This window comes from Scatophagus argus, chromosome 18 (assembly GCF_020382885.2).
Source record: "Scatophagus argus isolate fScaArg1 chromosome 18, fScaArg1.pri, whole genome shotgun sequence".
Taxonomy (NCBI): Eukaryota; Metazoa; Chordata; class Actinopteri; family Scatophagidae; genus Scatophagus; species Scatophagus argus.
Genome location: NC_058510.1, coordinates 21,168,441 through 21,194,720, shown reverse-complemented (window position 1 = coordinate 21,194,720; position 26,280 = coordinate 21,168,441). Strand labels below are relative to the sequence as shown.

At 40.5% G+C, this 26,280-nt stretch overlaps 1 protein-coding gene across 1 annotated transcript in view; it reads left to right on the top strand.

The window, feature by feature from the left end:
- cubn (cubilin (intrinsic factor-cobalamin receptor)) overlaps window positions 1-26,280 on the top strand; it is a 93,885-nt gene that overhangs the window by 3,383 nt on the left and 64,222 nt on the right. Inside the window, exons 7-20 of the mRNA XM_046371033.1 lie at window positions 1,431-1,557; window positions 2,430-2,598; window positions 2,969-3,100; window positions 5,880-5,975; window positions 6,515-6,639; window positions 7,001-7,193; window positions 9,630-9,748; window positions 10,175-10,409; window positions 14,490-14,671; window positions 17,483-17,645; window positions 18,790-18,980; window positions 23,246-23,402; window positions 23,801-23,976; window positions 25,036-25,201. Of these exons, the coding sequence (XP_046226989.1) occupies window positions 1,431-1,557; window positions 2,430-2,598; window positions 2,969-3,100; window positions 5,880-5,975; window positions 6,515-6,639; window positions 7,001-7,193; window positions 9,630-9,748; window positions 10,175-10,409; window positions 14,490-14,671; window positions 17,483-17,645; window positions 18,790-18,980; window positions 23,246-23,402; window positions 23,801-23,976; window positions 25,036-25,201 (2,231 nt within the window). The remainder of the gene's footprint in view (window positions 1-1,430; window positions 1,558-2,429; window positions 2,599-2,968; window positions 3,101-5,879; window positions 5,976-6,514; window positions 6,640-7,000; window positions 7,194-9,629; window positions 9,749-10,174; window positions 10,410-14,489; window positions 14,672-17,482; window positions 17,646-18,789; window positions 18,981-23,245; window positions 23,403-23,800; window positions 23,977-25,035; window positions 25,202-26,280) is intronic.

Below are 26,280 nucleotides of genomic sequence, written 5' to 3'. Positions count from 1 at the left end.
GTGAACATGATTTTACAAGCTTTTGGCATTTTATTTCTGTTACATAAATTATCTTCTTATCTATCTATACCCATTTTTAATACCAAGCCTTACAATTACTATGTTATTAATGTGCTGTAATTTCAAGTGTTACCTTGAAATTACATAAAACAAACGTTATTGAAAGAGGTGTGTTCTTCTACAAATGAAATTCTTTATTTATAAGTTATTTAGTTTAGTTTAGTTTAGTTCTAAGTTATCAAGTGGGACATTCACACCCACTTGATAACCTTGAACATTTTCAAAATATTCCTTTTCCATGAAATTTTCCCCTTTAAATGAATGGACACAATGCTCAGAAACCCCACATGTTCACAATTTTTCATGCATTTTCGACTCTTATCTACTTATTTATAATTTCATTTGAAAACTTTACTCAAACTTTAAAATGTTCAACATCTCTTTCTCTATTTTGGGTATCATTCAACTATCCGATCCCATTAAAACTTATCAAAATATACTTTGAGGTTTAGTGATTATTGAATTCAAATCAGAAATCATTTAAACCCACTCATCTTCAACCTCTTCCCATTCATTCATACATTCACATTCACAGAAACTGCTGTCCTCTTACATTTTATTTTGCATTTGTCCTCCCTTACCCACTCTTACAGCTATTTTCACTTTTTTCACCTTTTATTAACTCATTCGTTCTTTAAATCAGAAACTCCATCCAAACCTTATGCAACCTTTTAAACCTCATTTATTCTAATTAGACCATTCATCTCCTTTCCAAATCTTCATACTTCTTCAGCTGTTTCTCCTTATGAAATAGAGACAGCAGTTCAGATGGTAAAATATTTTACTTATACCCAACACCCCAAATTCATGAATTCATCAATGTTAATAATTATAACTGACATTTTTTTGTTGTTGCTGTTGTTCATTTATACTTTTTTGCTCCCCACCACAAGCTTTTATCAGCCTTTTTTCCAACACATAATACACAATAGCAAATCAAAAGTCAAGGCAAATCAGTTTTTCTCAGTCTGGTTTGATCCTAACGGGTGGTCTGCAGTAATACTAGTTGCTTCTCTCTTCGTTGTCTTTACCAACTGATAAAACCTAATTTTGTAAAAATAGCCTCTTGATCATTTGTGATCCCAAATTACTGACAGGGGACAAGAAAGCAAAATATTCAGCCAAGAGCAAAATGCACAAGAAGTGAAAAACTAGCCCAGGACCAAATACACTTAAGTAACATTATTCAAATGTGAATCACACTACTGTGCATAGACACAAAAACTCCACACAGAGTGTGCAGTCAAATATGTGTTTGAGGTCTCAGTGATCACTCTTCTTGTGATCAATTCATTTATAAAATATTCTTAGCTTTTGTTTAACAACTAGCTGCTTTCTTCAACTGCCATTATTACTCTGTTTCTCTGTAGTTGTAACTGCTCTCCAGAATGGTCCGGGAGCCTCTGTACTGTGCGGTACGATGACTGCAGGAATGTAGGACAGAATCTGTGTGTGCATGGCACATGTATTGATGCAGACCGGGTTATACCTGGACAGGTAAGCACTGTGATATTTAGACTGGTTAATTGATACCGGTCTAAATAACACAGTAAAAAAATATGGCAGAATCAGCACTATCAATTAAACAAAAAGAGGGAAATCTACACTATTAAAAATAATATAAAGTGAAAGTATTCCTTCTGAGCACCTCTGATTGGGCAAAAAATAATGATACATAAAAACAAATACAAAATTTTGATTTGCACCTTCTTTAAAGGTTAAGCAAAATGGGAATATATATGTAAAGAACTGTATGATGGAAGCTTTGGCATTAATGCCAGACTGTGAAGGTATAAGGAAACCACGATTTTATAACTGCATTTTGACAATGATGATTATAGTGACAGTTTTTTGCCATATTTTATGGATGCCCAATCATTCCAAACAATATGATTGCAGTTATTTACACAATAAGTGGCTTTTATTTTGAAGCACAAAAACCAGCAGACTAGGATAGGATGTTACATTTACATTAAAATGTCAAAATGTGAATACAAGTGTTTTAATCATGTATTGACACTGACCGACTGTTTAGACCGAATGATTAGTGAAATCACTAATCAGTGAAATCAGTGAAATCACTAATCATTAACTTCTGAGACATCTCTTTAATTTGTGATACTAAAGGGGAGGTAGAGATGGATGGAGTCTGTAAGTCCTAAATATACAGACTGGAAAAACTAGCAAAAGACTATCCTAAAAGACTAATAATATTAAATGATATTAACAATATGGGAACATATTCAATATTGTGCATTATTATTTTGTTGTTGGGGCTATTTCCTAGATATATCCACGATTCTGTTGTTAATATAAATATAATTTTGGTTGAGGATTTTGATACTGACTATTTTTTTCCAAATAAATAGCCAAAATACCAGTGCATTTGTGAAAGTGGCTGGGAGGCTCCAGCTGGGAATCTGGCCTGTGTGACTGATGTGAATGAGTGTAACTTACCCAACAAACCTTGTTCCACCAATCCTGCTGTTCCCTGCTACAACACTGAGGGTTCCTTCTACTGTGGATCCTGTCCTGCTGGTAACATTTAATAACACAATTCACATTGGGTTGGCAAATTGATATTGTGACTGGAAGAGACATAGATTGTCCTCTTGAGCTGTAAATTATCTGTCTTCTCCAATCAAAAGTACACGTATAACACCAAAAGCTCCAGCCCTTTTCTTGAGGAAATTATGAGATATTCTGGACAACAAACTGAGAGAAAAAAAAGAAAAAATCATGTTAAAATGAGTTTGTGTGCATGCAACTGGAAATAAATTTAGCTCATATGTAGTTTTGTTAATCACCATGTTATGGGTATATTTGTGCATATGAATATGACTAAATACAGTTGGAATAAGTAGGGAATTATTATTAATTATTAATAATTATTCATAATATTTCTCAGGTTGGCAAGGAAATGGCTACAGCTGTCAGGATGTGGACGAATGTTTGACTAATAATGGTGGCTGCTCCACTACTCCCATGGTGCAATGCCTGAACACCATGGGCTCCTTCCACTGCGGTCTCTGCCCTCCAGGTATGAAGGGAGAAACAAGTTACAAATGTACTCAGTGCTGCCTTGTCACCAGATCTGAAGGCTCTGTCTCAGCTCCTCCACAGCTTCTAGTTGGCACATTTGGTTATGGTCTTGCTTACAGTGATTTCAGTGCACTTGCTATTATAGCATACTCCTCCAAATTGGTGTGGTAGCCACTGGTTGCAGCCTCCCTAAATATGTACCAGTCAGTGTTCTCGAAACAGGGGAGGTTTGTGCATACAAGATCCGGTGTGTTTTCCCCTCTCATTGCAAAGACCACGTGTTGATGGAACTTAGGAAGGACTGCATTGAGATTCACATAATTGAAATGTCGGGCGATAACATAGAGCAAAGTTTCTGTGAAAACAAAAACACAGCAGTTCCTGCATTCCCATGGGAGAGCAGGCCGGATAGTGTTTGTTTTTAGCCTAGCATGGACTCCCACTTGCCACATTTCTGCTTTCCAGCAGGTCACTGTCTACATCAGATAATGGTCCATTTCTGATCTGCAGCAGTGTCTGGCAGTGATAGGCATGAACACTGATTGTTCCGACATCTATGCAACCAGAATCCTGCCACAGACTAAGCTTAGTACACAAAGTAGTACCATAGTAGGTCCAGAGGGGCTGTTGCTACATGCTACTGATGCACCGCCATCTTGGGTCAACACCCCTGTCTGCTTTAAGCATCCAGGGACTCCAGGGACTCCCCCATTCTGTACTGAGGTGTCTGTGTACTCATTCCTCAAGAGGAACTCAGATGGATGTTGGGACACAATCTCGAAGCAGATTTTCCCTTCTACACTGAGCAGTGACATGATACAGAACTGTTCAATGCTGCTTGCATTTTCCTCTTTTGGTATGTAGACCCCCTCAGCATGCCTCTAGTTAGCAGCCACCTTCATGACTAGATCATCTTCATAACCTTTCAGAGTCACACTAGGACTCCCAGGCATTGCTTTTAGACCTTATATGGAACTCCACTGGGGCCCAGGGCCCAATTGATCTTGGCGCTTTAACTGCTTCTTTGACCTCCTTCTTCAAGGTTGGCTCGGAGATGATGTCACCAGCGCCTCACAAGGGCCAAGGTCTTATTCCCTTGAGGTGTCATCTAAGATGTTGATGACATGGTGGTTGATCTCCTCTGCTGGACAGTTGAAGTTTCTGCTTCACTTCTGACCCAGTAGTCATTTGGTGAAACTGAATGGGTTGGAAATGAACGCACTGTGCTTTCAGGCCTTTTCCTTACCCTTCGTCCGGTGCCACTCCACCCGTTTGATCATGATAAGCTTCCTCCTTAGGTTGTGTCTAAGTCTTACTGGGGCTGCCTTCTCCTCCTATTCTGCCAACTTTAACCTCTGCTTCGGGGATTTGAGTTCTTGCCTAAGATCTTGAACTTCCTCCAATTTGGCCTCACTGGAATGCTAGTTCCATGTTTTTCCTTGATGCCAAACCATTCTGTTCTCATGGTCATTGTTGTGGTTAGTTAGTGGTTATTAGTACCATTTCAGATCTTAAATAGTCTCTGTCCATATTAGCCTAACTTTTCCTGAAAACATGACAAAAATGATGAGGCAGCTAGGGAAATGTAACTGCTTTTCACAAAATTTTTCAGGATAATGCTCTCAGCAACACTGTATTTTTGTCTTCCTTTTCCATTATGGTATTTTCAGTGTCTGTTTGTGACAGACAACATGCATGTTACCTTTGCAACTACCTTTTCAAATGTCAGTTTTGTTGTTGCTCATTCCATGTGTGGATAATCTTTAACTGAGGTTGATCAGGGGTGATCGGGACATCCAGTTGTCAAAAGTCAAAGGTCAAGGCCACAATCAAGGCATCACAGTACCAGTCACTTTGTAGGTGAAGTTTCAGTAAAAACATCTGAGCATCATACTGGCATGAGTGTAGAGATGAAAATTGGCTCTGTAAATTCTGAAAAACAGAACATATGCAATGCACATGCAAATGCTAACAGTTTGCACAACTTGCATGGTTATCCAAGATACGGTAATTAAAAGAAGATGACTGTTGGGTGTCAGCCTGTGGCACAGTGTAAGGTTTTAAGCTCCTAGACATGTATGATGACTGTCTTAGTATTAAATTTGCCTCCTGTGGTCAGGAACAATTATTAGAACCTCTTTCAACATTCTAAGTATTAATTTAACCAAGCTGCCCTGTGTTTCTTGTATGGAAAGAGATGAAGTGATCTTCCATTAATGAAATCTCCATTTGTTAAAGACCAGTTAAGTGTACTGATCACAGAATTATGAATTGTAATAGTGTCATTATTTTAATATATTGTATCATATATGACAATATTATATCATATATATACACAGTACTGTGTAAAAGTTTTAGGCATGTGTCAAAATGCTGTAAACTAAGAATACTGTCAAACATATAAGTATTAATTGTTTATTTTTACCAATTCCAACATGCAAAGAGAGTGAACAAAAGAAAAATCTAAATCAAATCAGTATTTGGTGTGACCACCCTTTGCCTTCAAAACAGCATCAGTTCTTCTAAGTACACTTGCACACAGTCTTTGAAGGAACTCGGCTGGTAGGCCGTTCCAAACATCTTGGAGAACTAACCACAGATCTTCTGTGGCTGTAGGCTTCCTCAAAGCCATCTGTATCTTCATGTAATCCCAGACAGACACCCTAGGTCCTGAGGAGTAAAAGCAACTGAGAACCACCACAAAAACCATAATTTGACCATTTTAACAAGACATATAACAAACTGTCATAGCCTGCCTGATTCTTTTGTTTGTACAGGGTATGAGGGGGATGGGAGAACATGCACCCAGACTAATATCTGTGCTACCAATAATGGAGGCTGTTACCCATTGGCTACTTGCTCCTCCAGCCCAGGTAAAAACAGATGTAAAATGTATATGTGTGAATATAAAAATATATCAATGATACTATTTCTTCTGTATGAGATAGGGCAGTATTATTTGTGCTTGAACTAAAAGAAGAGAATCACACATAATTAAATCACAACTTGCTGCTCTGCAAAAATTAAGGGGATAGTCATTATTTTGGTGTTTATTTTGCTGAAGGGAGAATTGAATGTCTTTTTGGGTGAGTGGGGGAGGGTCTTTTTTAGCTGTTTACAGTTTGGAACGTTAAAATGATGATTAATGCAGCATGAGTTCTTCAGGTCAGTTGATCTGACTTTTTAACTTTTTAGCTTATTGCATTCATGATACCCACTAATTATTGAAGGCATCCACATTATGAATATAGGTATTTATCAGTACAAAGTATACAGTAACATAAGTATTTATCAAGACAAAGTATAGCATATTAAATAGACTTTTTTTATACACCAGTGCAATTCAAGAGTGAGGTGTGAAATGCAAAATATGACCATGTATTCTTGTCACTCAACTCTTGACATCCACCAGGTACAAGCCTCCCTATATGTACCTGCCCTCCAGGCTACATAGGCAATGGTTATGGTCCAACTGGTTGCACCCAGACCAGCAACACCTGTCAGACCAACAACCCCTGTATCAATGGACAGTGTGTGGTAAGTGTGTGTGTCTATATACTGTATGTCTGTTCAGACATGGCTTTATAATGTGTGGCCATGATGACATTAATATTGAATAAGGCTGATAATGTTCTATATTTCCTTGTATTCATAGCATTCCAAAAAATCCAACAAAACAATTAAAGTTGTAAGCAATTTTCAGTTGCCTCTTAATTAGCAAAAAATGGGCACAAAATTCAAAATGGCTGATGTCCTGTAGCTCTGACTATGAAATATATGCCACCAAATTCTGTGTGGTGAAACCTTCCATGGAGACTGGTCTTTAAGGGGTGGAAAATGAGACATTTTGCCACACTTAAAAATGCAATGTCTTAGTGGTTCACTACATCTATTACAGGCCACCACTTCGGCTCCTGGCTATGTCTGCATTTGCAACTCTGGCTGGCAAGGTGTAAACTGTGACCAGAATACGAATGAATGCTTCAGCAATCCCTGTCAGAATGGAGGAACCTGCACTGATGGCATTGATGGATTCACATGTACTTGCACTGCCCAGTGGACTGGCCAACTCTGCCAGACCCCACAGCAAGGTATTGGCAGAACAAAATGATACTGAGGGAATGGGAAGCTGAAGGAGGGTAGGTGAAGAGAAGAGGTAAGAAGGGACTGATTTGAGGGACTGAGACATTAATCTTAAATATTTTATCATCACTCATATTCGTATACTGTATAAACTGGGATAATGTATTAACGTGTGTAATCCTGACCTTGTGTGTTGTGCAGACTTCTTGTCTACACAACAGAGGTAAGAATAAATGAGTAGGAAAGAGCAACATTATGCAGGATTTCTGAATCATTGCTTATTATGGTGTACACAAAACACCTGTAGTGGTCTGCAATGTAACGACAAAAAAACATGACATATACAAAAAAAGTAAATTGGAGGGCACAACAAGAATTTTTGTTCTTGTCTTGTCTCATCTTCTTCCACTTATCGGGATTCGGGTTGCAGGGGCAGCAGTCTCAGCGGGGAATCTCCCAGACTGTCCTCTCCCCGGCTCCTTCCACCAGCTCGTCTGATGGAACACAGAGGTATTCCCAGGCCAGGCGAGAGACATAGTCCCTCCACCGCATTCTGGGCCTGCCCAAAACAACTCCCCAGTGAAACGTCTGAAAGGCATCCTAATCAGATGCTGGCTCCTCTCAAGAGGAGAGCAGAGGAGCAGCAGCTCCACCCAACAGAGGAAGCTCATTTCGGCCAATTGTATTCACAATCTTGTTCTTTTGTTCACTACCCATAGCTTGTAGCCATAGGGGAGGGTTGGAGCCTAGAATGATTGGTAAAATCGCCGTTTGGCTCAGCTCTCTCTTTAACACAACACTGTCCGCAACGCTGCCCTGATCCACCTGTATGTCTTCTGCTCCATTTTCCTCTCACTTGTGAACAAGACCCCAAGATACTTGGGGCAGCAACTCTGGACCAACCTAGAGTGGGCAGTCCACCCTTTCCTGGCTGAGAACCATGGCCTTGGACTTAGAGGTGCTGATCTCCATCCCAGTTGCTTCACACTTGGCTACAAACCACTCCAGTGCAAGCTGAAGATCACTGTTCAATAACTCCAATGAGACCACGTCATCTGCAAAAAGCAAAGATGAAAACCATAGGTCACCAAACCTGACACCCTCTGCCACTTGGCTGGAAATCCTGTCCATAAAGAATGAGCATCAGAACCAGTGACAAAGCCCTGGGGGAGTCCAGCTCTAACTGGAAACAAGTTTGACTTATTGCCAGCAACACGAACTAAGATCTCACTTATGAGAATACAGAGATTGGATGAGGGACCACCACAACAGTCTGCCACTCCAAAGGAACTGTCCTTGATGACCAACCGATGTTGCAGAGGCATGTCAGCCCTACAACATCTAGAGCCTTGAGGAACTCTCGAGGATCTCACTCACCCACAGGGCACCGTCACAGCCAAGCTGTTTTACTCCCTCACTGTCTTCTGCCCCATTGATGGGAGAGCTCATCAAGTTCTCTGTAGATCCTCAAATTATTCCTTACACTGTCCAACTATATCCTCAGTTGAGGTCAGCAGCTCCCCATCCCCACTGTAAACAGAGTGGTTGCAGTTCCGCTTCCCCTTCCTGAGTCGCCAGACGCTTTGTCAGGATTTCTTTGAGGCTGACCGAAAGTCTCTCTCCGTGGTCTCATTCCTACATCTCCTACAACTGGGTTTTTGCTTCTGCAACTGCCCGAGTGGCGTGTCATTTGGCCTGCCTGTAGTTGTCATCTTCCTCATAAGTCTCACAAGCCAACCATGATCTGTAAGACTCCTTCTTCAGCTTGAAGGCAGGCCATTTCTCTCAATCACACCTCTCCAGGTCACACTGTTATAACCCAAGTGAGAACTGAAGTCCCCCAGCAAAACTAAGGAGTGCCCAGTAGGGGCATCTTCAAGCACCTGTCCCAAGAACTCCAAAAAGGAAGGGTACTCTGAAATTTTGTTTCGTGTATATGCACAAATGGCAGGACCCATTCCGTGATCCGCAGGTGCAGGGAAGCAACCCTTTTGTTCCCCAGGGTAAACTCCAGCTTGCAGACAAAAAGCTGTGGGGCTATAAGTAACTGCACATCTGTCCTGTGCTTCTCACCTGGAGCAACTCCAGAAAAGATTAGAGTCTAACCCCTCTCAAGGAGGTTGGTTCCAGAGCCCAAGCTGTGCATGGAGGTGAGCCCAACTATATCTAGCTGGTATCTCTCAACCTCGTTTTTCTTCAATAAACATAATGCTTTAGAAGTAGGAATGCATATCCTTATAATGAAAAGATTTTGCAAAAACTCAATTCAACTTCATTTTGTGGCTGTGACTTTTCAAAAAAAAAAAAAAGACAAAAAGACAAACATGAAAGACCAGAAAGTGCACCCCATCTATTACCCTTTCTGTTGTTTAGCCCATTCTTTATGCAGAGTATGGAACAGGTCAACTGTTAAGTGCTACTGTAAATGTGTATGTGTGTTGCAGAGTGTGGAGGTTACCTGACTGGCCCTGCGGGTACCTTCAGTTATCCCAACAACCCAGGTCATGATGAATATGATCACCAGGTTAGCTGTGCCTGGGTGATCCGTACTGACACAAGCAAGGTCAGTTGTAGTACCTCTTAGTTAAAAGAGATTTGAATTTTCCTGTCATTTGTCTCCTTCATTAAACAATTCTACATAAATGTTACTGTGTAGCTTTAATATCCATCTACTTTTTAATTTTTTAAATCAGTGCTCCAGTCAGTAGGACCAAAACATAGGGTTCAGAAAATCATCTGGATTGATCATAATTTTATGCTCATCATCACAGGACTTTTCAGGACTTTGAAAAGAGGCCTGCACTACATTTGATTTTGTACAATGTACATATTTCATCATTACATTATTTATAGTGGCTGAGTGAAAATTGTGTTAAACAAGTGAATGCTTTCTTATCTTGCAGGGTGCAACATGATCAATTTTAGCTATTTTAGCTACTGGACATTTGCAAAATGAATGAATGCTGAATTCTGTTTGTTTTCTCTTTAGATTCTGCGTATTACCTTTCCTTTCTTTCATTTGGAGAGCAGCACCAACTGCAACTATGACTTCCTTCAGATTCATGATGGGGACAGCGCCTCTGCTTACATAATTGGAAAATACTGTGGCCAAAATAACCCACAAGAGCTCTATAGTTCCCATAATTCACTGTATTTCTGGTTTCGCTCTGACCACTCTGTGAGCAATGGGGGATTCACAGTTGCTTGGCAATCTCAGGACCCAGGTAGGGGTGTTTTATTTGTTTTGTTTAAGTTAGTTAGATAGATAGATAGATAGACAGATACTTTTGTTCATCCCCAAGGGAAATTCACAAGATGATGAGTATTACTTAAAGAAGTATTTAAAATATGATTTTCAACGTTTAAGGTCATAAAATGTCTTTAAAAGTCCTATGTTTATTTTTGAAAGGTTTTGAGGGGTTGAAATGACACTAAAGATTGAGTGAGCAATGTCAGCACATTTTATATTTTGTACTGTCACATTTCTAATGTTACACACACACACAAAGTATTATTCAAAGTAGTCTGTATCAAAATACCAATAATTTTATTGTGTATTCAGGATTTTTGAATGCTTAGTTTTTCAGTATTTTCAGAATAAGTTTCAGTGGTTTTGTGGGTTTTTTTTAAAAACAATAACAAAAGTTGACCCATCTACCTCAGCTCAGCAAAACCAGAAGTGCACACCCCTAACCTCAGTTGCCAGAACCTAATCATTTTTTCCCTCAAAATTCTACACAAAATACCCCATAATGACAAAGTGAAACAAGTTTGCTTGAATTATTTTGCAAATTTATTAAAAATAAAAAAACAAAAATTTACACCCTGTGATCAATACTTTGTTGAAGCCCCTTTGGCAGCAATTACAGCCTCAAGTCTAGAAGAGTATAATCCTATAAGCTTGGCGCATTTATTGTTGGACAGTTTCTCTTCAATGCTCTGCAATGCAGAACCTCTCTAGCTCCATCAGATTGTTTGGGGAGCGTCACGCATAGCCATTTTCAGATTTCTTCAGAGATGCTCAATAGGGTTCAAGTTTGAGTTCTGGCTGGGCCACTCAAGGACATTCACAGGGTCGTCCTGAAGCCACTCCTTTGTGATAATGGCTTTATACTTAGGGTCATTGTCCTGTTGGAAGATAAACCTTCTTCCCAGTCTTAGGTCCAGTGCACTCTGGAGCAGGTTGTCAGCAAGGATGTCTCTGTACCTTGCTGCAGTCATCTTTCCCTCGACCCTTACTAGTCTCCCAGTTTCTGCTGCCGCAAAACATTCCCACCTCATGATGCTAACACCACCATGCTTCACAGTGGGAATGGTATTGGCCAGGTGATGAGCAGTGCCTGGTTTTCTCCAGACATGACACTTGGCATTCATGCCAAAGAGTTCAATCTTTGTTTCCTCAGACCAGAGAATTTTGTTTCTCATGGTCTGAGAATCCTTCAGGTGCCTTTTGGCAAAATCCAGGCAGGCTTTGATAGACATTTTACTGAGGAGTGGCTGCCGTCTGGCCACTCTAGCATGCAGGCCTGATTGGTGGAGTGCTGCAGAAATGGTTGTCCTTCTTGAAGGTTCTCCCCTCTCCACAGAGCAACACTGGAGCTCTGTCAGAGTGACCATTGGGTTCTTGGTCACCTCCCTGTCTAAGGCCCTTCTACCTCTATCACTCAGTTTAGTTGGATGGCCAGCTCTAGAAAGAGTCCTGGTGGTGCCAAACTTCTTCCACTTATGGATTATGGAGGCCACTGTGCTCTTTGGGACCTTGAATGCAGCAGAAATCTTTCTGTACCCTTCCCCAGATCTGTGCCTTGACATAATCCTGTCTCAGAGGTCTACAGACAATTCCTTTGACTTCATGGCTTGGTTTGTGCTCTGACATGCACTGTCAACTGTGAGAACTTATATAGACAGGGGTGTCCCTGTCCAAATCATACCCAATCAACTGAATTTGCCACAGGTGGACCTCTTAAGGATGATCAAGGGAAGCAGAATACTTATGTACATGTTACATTTTTTGTTTTCCATGTTTAATAAATTTGCAAAAAATTCAAGGAAACTTGTTTCACTTTGTCATTATGAGGTATTTTGTATATAATTTTGAGGGAGTAATTTAATTTAATCCATTTTGGAATGAGACTCTAACATAACAAAATGTGAAAAAGTAAAGCGGTGTGAATACTTTCTGGATGCACTGTAACATAGGAAACATAGGAAAACAAGATACAGGCAGAGGGCAGGATCTCTGCCGAGGCAGACACCACAGTCTTGTGAGTTAAAAGTGGTTATTGAGAGGAATAATTTTTGAATAAGTCTATGCATTACGTGAGACTATATAGCAAATATAGATAATAAGAGGTGGAGCAAATCTGAGTTAGGCTACCAAGTTATCCCTACACTCACATGGTCATGGATGTTTGAAATGTGTGTAAGATGGTTAATAAGGAGGAGTAAGGAAAAGGAGAAGAGGAAGCAGATAAAACAGGGAGGATCCTAACTATCACTGAGGCATTATAAACTGGCTTATTTTACCACACGGTAACAAGGCAGACAAACTGTCGTTCAGCAGGCTTCACACTGGTCCTTTAGCTGGTAAAATATCAGTTTATTGGCTGGTGGCAACAGGCTCAACAAGAGAAACACTTGTGCAGAGTGTAAACAAAACAATAATTAAAATGAGCAAACAATACAGCAAACTATAATTGTAATAAAATTGCAGTCCAGCAACAACAAAGCAATCTGATGTAAGATGACTTTACATCAGTCAGTTCGTCCAGACTGTCAACTGTGTCCTTGAAAACACAGAAAGTAAATTGTTGCTGGTTGACAGTGGGTTTTTCATTTCTCTTGTGTAAGGATTTGATGCTTGAGGATTTTTTCTATTAGATGCACATCATTTGTGTGGTGAATTTTTTGGATTATTGGACTGTTTGTCCAATAATACTTGAACCTGAACTATGGGTAACAGTAAGTTACAATAGGTAGTTGTATTTGTTGTTCATTTCATAAACAAAACAATCAATACATCAGTCAGGTTTTTTTTAAGTCTTCGAATTGATTTTAAAAGGTGCCCAGTAAAATGAATGATTCAATTTGGTGAAAGTACATACTGTAACTTGGACAGTTTCAAATTCCATGTGTTTTAGCAACCATACAATACAAACACATGCAGAAATAAGTTCATAAACTTCATTAGGCACAGTTAAAAGGTGGCTTTTCTGGCCAAGGCAGTCTATGTTGGATAAGCAGACAGGCAAGCTTGACTTGCAGTGAGCCAGTTTTTTTCATTTTACTACTATTAGTACCACTACTGTTACTACCACTTGTTATTAGCACCTGTCATATTACTACATCATTATTATTGCTACTAATATTACTACTACTACTACTGTCATTGCTATTGTTAATATTGTTTTTATAGTTAAAGCACTCACACTCCCACACTGTTATTATTGCTGTTGCTACTAGACATCTCTGTTTGTGTAACCCCCACCCCTCCCTCCCACTGTCTCTCTCTTTCTCTCTCACACACAACCCAACCAGTCAATGCAAATGTTTGCCCACCTAGAGCTGGGGTCTGCTCCAAGGTTTCTGCCTTCTGAAAGGAAGTTTTTCTTTGCCAATGTCGTCAAGTGCTTGCTTATGGGGGTTTTGTTGGGTCTCTCTGTACAAAAAATTGAATGTAAGAGTTTGGTCCACACCTGCTCTAATTGGAAAGTGTCATTATACAACCTTTGTTGTGATTTGGTGCTATATAAATGAATTGAATTGAACTGAATACTACTACTGGTGCTACTATTGTTATGACTAACATTATTAGTAGCAGTGGCATCTCTGTAGTTTTGTAGTGTATGCATGAATCTTGAATGAATCCATTTACACAAAATTATTTACATCAGTACAGAGCTGCTTTGTTTCATGTTTTACCAGTAAATGACATTATCACTCGCCCGCTTCCTTTTGGCAAGTTTCTTTCAATCAATTGCTCTCTGTAAAGATGTTGGCACAACCTGTCCAGTAGAGTCATGTTTTCTTGTTCTCTTTGTCTCTATGTTTTATTTTGTCACTCACCTGTTTCTTACCTTCCCAATTCTGCCTTTGTGTGTTTTCCTGCCAGTGTTTAAAGCAAGAAAATTTCTCTTTCATTGGCAGTAGCTGTCTACTTACTGCAATTATTATTAATATTAGTTATTTGGCCTTAACCATAAAAAGGAATTTTTATGGTAACAATGAAATCATTTGCTCTTTTATGTATTGCACAAAAGTGAAATAATTGTTTATCTTTCCCTGAAATCTCCCTCTCATCTTAGTGTGTGGAGGTGAACTAACTGCTCCCTATGGCAACATTAATTCACCTGGTTACCCTGGAAACTACCCACCTAGCCGAGATTGCTACTGGACAGTGACAGTGGAGCCCAGCTTGCTCATTACCTTTGCATTTGGAACTCTCAGTCTGGAACATCATCCTGACTGCAACTATGACTTCTTAGAGGTAGAAAATATCCCTATATGGGTGTGTGTCTATATCTGTCTATCTTGCTATAAATAAATCTCCTCTCTCACCCCCTCTGGGGTGGTGTGTATGTGTATTTCTTCCTCAAGTTCAGATCCTCTACTGGAAGCCTGGGAGTTTGAGGGTTCTGTGCATTGTCTTAGCTGTTTCTAGGACTGCGCTCCTAGGAAGGACAGAGACCACTGATGTTGTACCTGGAATCTGCTGGAGTCACTCTTACAGTTTAGGGGTCATAGCCCCCAGTGCCCTGATTACCACTGGCACCATTGTTGCTTTTATTCAGCACATCTTTTCTAGCTCCTTTTTCAGCCCTTGGAATTTTTCAAGCTTCTTGTATTTCTTCTTCTTGATGTTGTTGCTTGGGATCACTACATCTATCATCATTGCCTTCTTCGATTGTTTGTTGACCACCACAATGTCCAGTTGGTTTGCCATCAGCATTATGTCAGTCTGCCCCTGGAAGTCCCACAATATCTTAGCTTGGTCATTCTCAGCCACCTTGGAAAGCATCTTTCATTGTGACTTTGGGACCTTGATCTTGTACTGAGTGCCTGTTCTTGTGCTGCCGTGATTAGTGCTTCTGTGCTGTCTTTCAATCCAGCCTTCTCAAGCCATTGACAGGATTTCTTGATATCAGCCACTTCTTCTATCTGTCAAGCAGAGATGTGGTACTCTTCCTCCTTATCATTGCCAGGTTTTTGCTGTATGAGGTATTCACTTAGCAGTTTATTTCTGGAGGCCATTCTCCTGATGTATTCCTGGATCTTTGTTGTTTCATCCTGGACAGTGACTCTGACACTCACCAGCCTCCCTTGTTCCACTTAGTGTACAGTCTTAGTGTGCTGGGCTTGTGGTGAAACCCTCCATGCATCATGAGGAGCTTCCTTTGCCTTGGTATCAGTGGCTTCTATCTCCTCTTTTGTCCAACTTATCATGCCAGTGGGGTATCTGTTGGCTGTATGAGAGGGGATATACAGTATATACCGTATTTTCCGCACTATAAGGCGCACCGGATTATAAGGCGCACCTTCAATGAATGGCCTATTTTAAAACTGTTTTCATATAAAAGGCGCACCGCATTATAAGGTGCATAGGATAGAAGCTACAGCAGTGGCTCGGGTTGCGTTTTGCGTCCACTAGATGGAGCTGCGCTAAAGGGAATGTCAACAAAACAGTCAGATAAATCAGTCAAACTTTATTAATAGAATACAAACCAGTGTTCTGACAACTCCGTTCACTCCCAAAATGAATAAAGAGCTGTGTTATTATTTTTCCCGAGGTAATGTCAGCGACGTAGTATTTTCGCAACACAGTTTATCTTTTAACAACAGCAAGGTATAACAGGTAGTGCAACATATATAATATAACATATACAATTATCACGTAGTGGACGGGAACTTTTCCTCGATTCAGTAAACACGTAAAAGAAACAGTCCGATACCGTTACCGTAACTCAAATGTAAGTGCAATAACAATATAGTAACTCTCGAAATAGTGCAAAGCAATAACCATTTAATAATAACTCAACGTTGCTCAAACGTTAATGTCCATATTCACAATATGAACAACCTTGTTTAGTTGTGAACACACAAAAGAAACACGTAAAGCTCACTTTATCAGTTCCACAGTTGAGACTGATATATCAGCCCAGGCATTTACGATCTACTGGCAGATAGTGGCGTATGTCGTTCGGCGCTGTCTCCCTGTCTTGGTGAACGTGTGTTCGCCTTCCGTCATCCACTGCTCCCATGCAGTTCGCAGTCTAGCTTTCAATGCCCTGTTGACACCAATATCTAGCGGTTGGAGTTCTTTTGTCAATCCACCCAGAATGATGGCAAGCACTGAATTAGTGTGCTTCACTTGTTTTTTTGACTCCATCGGTGATATGGGGGCGCATGGAGTCGCAGATCAATAGGGATGGGGCTGTGTGAAAAAAGCCACCCGGTCTCTTGACGTAAATTTCTCTCAGCCACTCACTCATCTTTTCTTCGTCCATCCATCCCTTCGAGTTAGCCTTGATAACGACACCGGCTGGAAAGTTTTCTTTTGGCAAGGTCTTCCTCTTGAAAATAACCATAGGTGGTAGTCTGGCAAGCGAGAACTACAGTGAAGGACGACTTCTCATTCCCTGTGGTGCGAACATTCACCGTACGTGCTCCGTTTTATCCACAGTGCGCTTAAATCTGTTACTTCGGCCACGCCCCCTGACTACGGTAGCCACGATTGACCAATATTGATCCATAGATAAGGCGCATCGGATTATAAGGCGCACTGTCCGCTTTTGAGAAAATTGAAGGCTTTTAGGTGCGCCTTATAGTGCGGAAAATACAGTATATATGTGTTCATGTTCATGTTCGTGTGTGTGTGTGTGTGTGTGTGAAAATCACAAATAAAAAAAGGGCATGGAACTAAAACCCAAGTCTCTTGGGTGAAAGTCCTATGCATGACCCACTCATCCACAACAACCTGATCTTCCTGTGCAGATTGTGTCACTCTTTATACTGTTTCCTGCCTTTGTAAAGGCTTATTGCTCAAGGCTTCCATTTTGTGTCCTGTTTGAGGTAAACTCTGATCAAGAAGTCAGACACATTGATACATATATGCTGATCAAATATGTATCAAGATTCAAGATTCTGTTGCTGCATAGCTCATTTCCTTTCATTCCTTAACACAGACTTGAAATGTGATCAGACACATATGTTTTTTACACTGTTTAGCTGTAGTATGACAAAAGTTTGTTATCAGGTCAAAGTTTTTCTATTAATGATCTTGTGTGGCCAAATGTTGCAGATCCGTGACGGTCTTCTACCTGAGGACCCAGTTTTGGGGAAGTACTGCAGTACAGCAACACCTGCCCCCCTGCAAACTACTGGTCCAGCTGCATGGGTTCACTTCCACTCTGACTTCACTATCTCTGACCGAGGCTTCCACATTACATACACAACCTCACCAAGTAAGAAACTCTGCATACTAAATTGGAAGGTGTATACACAGTGTCTAACAAATTACGTTCTCACATGACAGTAGAAGATTATTTTTGACCTTGAGAGCAGTGTAAAAGGATAGGGCAATTTTGGGCTTTAACTGTCCCATGGAACTTGCCTTATGCCCTTAAAAAATCAGTTGCCTTAATGTTATATTCATGCTTATTTTTTTATTAGATTAATTTCCCGAATCAAACATTGTGATTGGAAACAGTTCAGCAATGTTTTGTCATACAGAAAAAGGTCAAGGTCATAGAGACTACTGTCCGCTTCCCAACTTCTGTGAAGTATTAAATAGTTCGGGCAGGAAAAATTTTGGTGTGGTGGAGTGATTAATGGGAAAAAAAAGCCCCCCCCCCCCCCACATCAGTCGGCTGATGTGCCCTTGAGCAAGGCACTTAACCCCCCAATATGCTCCCCGGGCGCTTGATGCTGCCCACTGCTCCTGTGTGTTTCACTGCATGTAATTTGCCGGGTGTTGCATGTGTGTGTTCAACTAAGGATGGGTCAAATGCAGAAGACGAATTCAGTGTGTGTATGTAAAAATATATATACTGTCAATAAAGATGATTCTTCTTCTTTTTCTTGTTCTTATTCCATGTGACAAAGTAAAAACATATTTGTTTGCAGAAGGACTGGATACAAAGGAAATTCTGAAGAAACTGTGTAGTTCAGAAGAGGCGGTGCAGTGATTCTCATGTTGGTGTTACCTATACAGTTATTATTTTATATTATTACTGTTACTTTTGCTGTTAGAACTGGGGCTTTTTGTGGACATGTAAAGTTTCACTGTTCAAATACACAAGCAGTCCCATGCAAAGTTTGTTATTGTCATGTCATTGTCAAGTGATTCTGTGCAGGATGTAGACCTGCACTTTTTCACTTTTGGTTGTCAGACATCATCTGGCTGAAACGTGTTGCAATGCTTCTGTTTTGCCATTACGACCTTGTTCCAAGAGTGGATTCTGACAGTGTGTCTTAAGTTGAATGAATGAAATCCATTACAGCCATTATAACCAAATGATCTATTATCCCTCTTAGTGTAAGGCCCTGCTCTATGTAATGAGCTATACAAGTAATGAAATCCTCTCCCTTCTGTGTGTTGTGTCTTAGGTGACCCTGGTTGTGGTGGTACCTTTACTGAAAGTGAGGGCATTATCATCTCCCCCAACTGGCCCAATAACTACGCCCACAACCGCCAGTGTGTCTATATGATAAGGTTGCCAGTGGGTGAGAAGGTGGCCCTAAACTTCACTGACATGAACCTGGAGAGTCACAGCAGCTGCTCTTTTGACTATGTGGAGGTAAGACTTCTTTATGACTCTCAAATATATGCTGTTTCTTTAAATTTGTTTAAATAATTTATAAATATTCCAGCCCTTACAAAATCCAGTACACTCCTAATTTGCTTGCCAGATGTTTTTAAGGTATACATTTTTGCTAGATTATGTTCACTGGCAATGATTTTTCCAGACAATTTAAAGTTCTTGTCCAAGTAAAACCCATGATTAAGATTTGGGAGGACTGAGTGGATGATGGACTGAAACAAATTCCATCTCATGATTAAAATCACCAATGACTTTATTTCTCTAACTAATCTGCATGTGGAAAGATAAAAAAGTAGGTTGTACTGAGCAACTTCGGAGCAGTTCCTGCAAATGAGAAGCTTCCTCTCAGTGAAACTTCTCTGAATAAATAAAGGTGAAAAAGACTTGAAACAAAAAACAAACAAAATTTAATAAGCTTATGTATCTTACACACTGCGTGTACAACCAGCATTAGCAGTATGTCCACATTAATGACTCTTTCCTCAAATTTACAGTGGCAGTGATCATTATTCAATGATTAAGAAAGGTTACTTGCAAGTAAAATCCTATAAAGAAAAATGCAAAAAAGAAAAGCTTTGTTTTCTTCTCCTATTACCTCTGGCATAGGTCATCCTTGGCTGATTAACGCTAGTATTTTATTGAACCAGCATTTGTTTCAAGACAATATAAACCAAGTGGGTATGGGTATATTAAATGTAATTCGCATTTTATGAGCTTTGTCCCATCTTAGTCATGTGACCTACAGTTGCAATTTTAATGAATGTAAATACATTATAGTACAATTAAAGTGATTTTTAATATGTGTAATGCTGAATAAAATGAAGCAATCAGCTGTACATTGCTCCAGAAGTACAGCCCCAATGTACAGCTACTAGTGTTCGAGGTGGTATAACTTGAAACTGTGACAGGGGCGGCATTCTTGACTAGAGCGAACAGAGAAACTTTTTCTTCCCTTAGGCTCTTAAGAGACAAGACGGCTGGTTAATGGTTCTGGGAGTGTGACTTTTTTTTGGGACTCAGAGTTGCAGGGAATGTCTTACCAACAGAGCTCAAGTTCAAGTTCAGCCTCAAGCTCAACCAGAATTCAATTCAGTTTATTTATATAGCGCCAATTCACAACAAAAGTTATCTCATGACACTTTCCAATTTGAGCAGGTCTAGACCAAACTCTTTAATTAAACTGTAAATAGAGAGAGCCCAACATTCCCCCTTGAGCAAGCACTTGGCGACAGTGGCGAGGAAAAACTGCCTTTTAGAAGGCACAAACCTCGGAGCAGACCCCGGCCCAAGATGGGCAGCCATCTGCCTTGACCGGTTGGGTTTGAGAGAGAGGGAGAGAGAGAGAGAGAGAGCAAGGGAGAGAGGGAGAGGGGGTGGGATGTGAGAGAAGGAGCACACAAGCAGAGATGCATAGCAGCAGTAATAATACCAGAAGTATCGGAAATGTGGATAATGATAATGACAATGAAGTATACAGAGGGTATTATGGTGATTTTGATAACAATAATAGTAACAATAATGGTAGTAGCAGTAGGTTTTGAGCAGGACGACAGCAGGACCGCAGCAGGAGGTCCAATCATGATCGATAGGAATCTGCGGGACAAGAAAGCACAAGGACTCCAGGGAAGAAGTTGAGTTAGTAATATGCATTAATGGGACATGAATGTGTGCGGAAGGAGAGGGAGAGGAAGAAAGAGCTCAGTGCGTCATGGGAGGGCCCCCGGTAGTCTAAGCCTATAGCAGGCTTAGACTACGAGGCCACGGCTAAGCCATCTGGCAATGCAATATCACTGCAGAATATGTTTCTTAGGTGTTCGGGGCCCAGAACAATAACTTCAGTTTTGTCTGAATTTAAAAATAGGAAATTGCAGGTCATCCAGGTTTTTATGTCTTTAAGACATGCCTGAAGCTTGACTAGCTGATTTGTTTCATCTGGTTTCATTGATAAGTACAATTGTGTGTCATCCGCATAACAATGAAAATGTATGGAGTGTTTCCTAATAATATCACCAATGGGGAGCATATACAGGCTGAATAATATTGGCCCAAGGACAGAACCTTGGGGAACTCCATGACTAACTTTTGTGAGTGTGGACGATGTATCATTAACATGAACAAATTGAAATCGATCTGATAAATAAGACTGAAACCAGCTTAATGCAGTTCCTTTATATGCCAATTAGGTGTTCCAATCTGTGCAGTAATATAGAGTGGTCAATGGTGTCAAATGCAGCACTAAGGTCTAACAGTATAAGGACAGAGATAAATCCCTTGTCTGATGCCAGGAGGAGGTCATTTATGACTTTGACCAATGCTGTTTCTGTGCTCTAAAGCCAGATTGAAAATTTTCAAATAAGTTATTATTTTGAAGAGTGGCGACTGTTCTTTCAAGGATCTTGGAAAGAAATGGAAGGTCAGATATTGGTCTATAGTTGCTTAATGCGTAATGTATGCGTTTTTAAGGAGAGGTTTGACTACAGCTACTTTAAAGGACACATTTAGTATTCCAGAAAGACAATCTTCCTGGCTGAACGTATGCGGAGATTCATAAAACATCATGCAAGTTCTTTCTTATTAACAGTAGGCTTGTGCAACAGGTCTTGTCTCATCTTGTTTTTTACTGCTTGTACTGGTCTGGGTTTTGGAGGCAACAGTCTCTATCCTCTCCCCAGCCACTTCCACCAGCTTGTCCTGGGTCTGCACCAGGACCTTCACCCAGATGGACATGCTCAAAACAGCTCCTCAGCGAGACGTTTGGGAGGCATCACAACCAGATGCCCGAGCCACCTCTTGATGTAGAGGAACAGCGGCTCTACTCTCATCTCGTTCCATTTCGGTAGCTTGCATTCTTGATCTTGTTATTTTGGTCACTACCCATAGCTTGTGACCGTAGCTGAGGGTTGGAACGTAGATTGACTGGTAGATAGACTTGTAAATTCACCTTTCAGCTCAGTTCTCTCTTCACCGCAACAGACCAGTACAGCATCCACATCACAGCAGATGCTGCCTTGATTCGCCTGTCAGTCTCCCACTCCACTTACCACTCACTCGTGAACAAGGCCCCGAAATACTTGAACTCCTCCACTTGGGACAGCAACTCTCCTCCAGTCTGGAGTGGGCAATCCACCCTTTTCCAGCTGAAAACTATGGCCCCGGACTTAGAGATCTTGATCCAGACCCCATTACACTTGAATACAAAACATTCCAGTGTGAGCTGGAGGTCACTGTTCAATGACACCAATAGGACCATGTCATCAGCAAAAAGCAGAGACGGAATCCTAAACTCACCGAACCTGACACGCTCTGCCACTTAGCTGTGCCTAGAAATTCTGTCCGTAAAGATTATAAACAAAACCAGTGACAAAGGGCAGAATGAGTTTGACTTATTGCCAGCAAAGAAAACCAAACTCTCTCTCCAACAATATAGAGGCCATTCACCCCATATTTCCAGAAACCCCCCACCCCTCCACCTCCTCACAGGATACTTCATGGAACACGGTTGTAAGCCTCTTCCAAGTCCACAAAACACATGTGGACTGGTTGGACAAACTCCCATGACCCCTCCAGCACCCATGAGAGGCTGTAGAGCTGGTCCAGTGTTCCATTGCCGGGGTGAAAACAGCATTGTTCCTCTTGAGTCCGAGATTCGACTAAGTGATGAGTTCTCCTTTCCAGCAGTGTCATCCCTCTATAGTTGGAACACATCAACACAACACAAAAGGGGGAACACCACCCCAGTCTGACAATCCAAAGGCACTATCCCTGAAGGCCAGGCAATGTTGCAGAGGTGTGTCAGCCATGACAGCCCTACAACTTTCAGAGTCTTGAGAAACCCTGGCCAGATGTCATCAACCCCCAGGGCAGGTGAACCCGACTATATCTTGCCGGTATTTCCTCGACCTCACGCACAAGCTCAGGCTCCTTAGTAGTACAACAGGTCAAACAGCTAAATCAATCTGAGTCTGAATCTGAATGAGAAATATCAGCGGGTGACAGAGGACATGTTTTACCTATCAGGAGTTAGGCTACAGTGTGTGATTCAGATATATGCATGTTGTTCAACAAGCCTTAAAACAGTAATTGGTTCATTTGTCTGTTTTTCTGTGTTGTTTTAATTCACTGACAAAACAATGTAAAAAATTTCAATGTTTTTTGTTTTTAGACATATGTTTTACCCAGATAGTTTTTGGCCAGAAAAGAGACTACTTCTGTTTCCTTGTCTTCCACCCGTTTTCTTCCAGGTTCGGGATGGAAGAACAGAGACCGATCCTTTGATAGGTAGGTACTGTGGGAGCTCCCTGCCAGCTCCCATCCTCTCATCCTCCAACTTCCTGTGGATTCGCTTCAGGTCTGACAGCTCAGTCAGCCGTGCTGGTTTCAGGGCTGTATACACTGTTGGTGAGTGTCCACACATTTACACAGACATGTGATTTGACATTAGTTTTGTTATGTGTGTTATGCTGAATTGTGCCTTTCTGTTTATAGACTGTCTATAGACTTTAAAAGCTATAGTGCAGCTAACAGTGCTAAATCCCAACAGTACGCTTCAGTTCCAGGAGGTTTCAGTAGACATTCAGATAGGGTTTCCTAGATGTATACATTTTTTTAAAGCAAATTGTACTGAATATACAAGTATAGTCCACAATATTCAAGCTTAGCTATTATTTTATACATACACACATACACACACAGACATGCGCGCGCACACACACACACACACATATCTATCTATATATATATACTGTATATATAATTCCATTAGTTACTGACCAGCTTTAACCCTCCCTTCCCCCCAGCTTGTGGAGGTATTTTGACCGGGTCTGGGCAGTTACGCTCTCCCTACCACCCCAACGCCTATCCCCATAACAAGGACTGTGAGTGGGTCATTAACCAGCCAGAGGGCTATGTGGTCACCCTCAACTTCCTGTCATTTGATGTTGAGGGAGGCTCCTGCCAATATGACTTTGTTGAGGTAAATGAATGTCAAACAAATTCATAAAATCAAATGACCAACTTTGTCATAATTTTACTTTTGAATTTAAAACAATAAGATAATAATAACAAACACACAATTCCTAAAAAAAAATTATTTTTAATTGGTAGAAGGTGGCTGCCACCCAGTCAAAAAACTGAGAGAAAATAACCAGATCAACAAAAGAAAAAAGGAGAAGCCTCTAAATGGACCCAGAAGGAACTGGCCCAAAGTGAAGTGAAAAGTTAGACAATTGTGGTGGCAAGCAGGATCAGCTTTTGATAATACCTTTAATGAAAAACCAGTGGAATTTTTTTTAAGTGTTAAGTGAAAATAGAAAATACAAATAGAAAATTAGCTCTTTTTGGTCCAGAGTAAGCTTGTAGCAGATTCAAGACTAGATAGCTGCATAAGTGTAGAATATTGTATTGATGTTTGTCCAAGTTTGAAGTTCAAGACCTGTATATTGTACAATTGTCACATTAGAAATAAACAGGGCATTAAGAGTGCATTTAGTGGTAAAATAAATATACTGACTTCTGACTTTACATGATCAGCAATTTTCTGCCATTCATACAGACATTCATACAGCTCTCAGTTCCAAAGTAACTTGCAAACACTGTGGTGACTTAGGCACGAATTGCCCTAACCACTGTAGCAGTATAAACAGCCTTAACAGTGCTTGCAGAAATAACAGTACTGACCAGCACGACAATAAGGCAGGAGGGTCAGAGGTTGTGTGCATTTATGCCACCCCATCACTATGTGTACTGTGGTGCGATACAGTGGCCCTCCCCAGTGCTGGTATATACAGGCCAGTATTGTTTTGTGCTGTTTTTGGTTATATATGTGTGTGTACAAAAAAGCAAAACATGACATTAAAGCCTCTGATGTCACAATTTATATTACCATAGAGGCTTTTGTGTTGTGTCATAAAAATAATACTGATTTTACTTTTTTGCTACATTGGTGGTATATACTATAGTGGTTGGCTAGCTTGATTGATGAGAGGGGGGCAGTGGATCACTTATAATGATGCATGTTTTCTCCATCTTCCAGGTCAGAGATGGCTCCAGGTCTAGCTCTCCACTGTTGGGGGTATTTTGTGGTGTTGATATTCCCCCCAGACTTCAGTCTACTCAGAAATCTATGTATATCCACTTCAAGACTGACTCATCTATCAGCAATCATGGCTTTGAAGCAGCCTATGGTTCTGCATTGGAGGGTGAGAGTAGTATAATTATTCATTATCATAATTTTAATCATTATTAGCAAAGATTTTAGACACTGACTTATCTCCTGGTTAGAAACATCTGTCACCAGAGATAATGTTAAAAGATATTAATTAGCAAGAGCAACAACAACTGTTGTAGAGAAGTACCTTTATCTCTTGGCATTTGAAATCATTTATGTGGTTTGTTTTAATTTTGTTTGATTTTCTCTTGTTTGCCCGGTGGACATTTTGGTTTAAGACTGTGAGAAAAATGCTATTTTTTAAAATGTAAAACTTTAGAGCTACACCATGTATAAACACACAGTATTTTTGAAATATAGCTTGTTATCCTTTGTAACTCCATCACAAGTGTGTCAGTAAGGACATGATGATGCCTGACTGTTAAAAGGTAATTTTGTTTCAACACAGAATGTCTAATATTCTGTGTTCAGCCATGTCGGATGACAGCAGAAAGGTCTGATAACATTCATCCATATTAAGTAAAAGTCCTTCAACTCTAAAAATGTTCAGAGTTTGTATACATATTTGTGCTTAGTGCCTGACTTCCTTATACATGTCATGATGATTCCCATCACTGAAATAATTGCAAAACAATATGCCGAAATGGCAGTTGTTACAGGTATGCATACAAATACACACACATTGTTTTGTGTGTGTGTTGCATTGGCATTAAATCATTGCACAACAGTCAATACCATGTCATTTTCAGGGGGGCTGGAGCCTATCCCAGCTGACAGTGGGTGAGACATGGGGTGCACCCTGTAGTGGGTTCCAGTCAATCACAGGGCCAAAACACAAAGACAGGCAACCACACATGCACGCGTTCACACCTAGTCGGCAATTACTCTAGTGTGAACATGCAAACTCTGCATAGAAGGGCTCAGACCTGGACTCAAACCCAGAACCTTCTTGCTGTGAGGTAATAGGGCAAACTGTTGCACTGCCATGTTGCCCTTTATGGTTTTATGAATTAGAGTATTTTTTGCCACAGGGCAGATGGGAGTGGCTAAATGTGATAATGAATTGACTGGGACCAAGAAAAACTCAGAGAGCATATGGTGTTTGAAGAA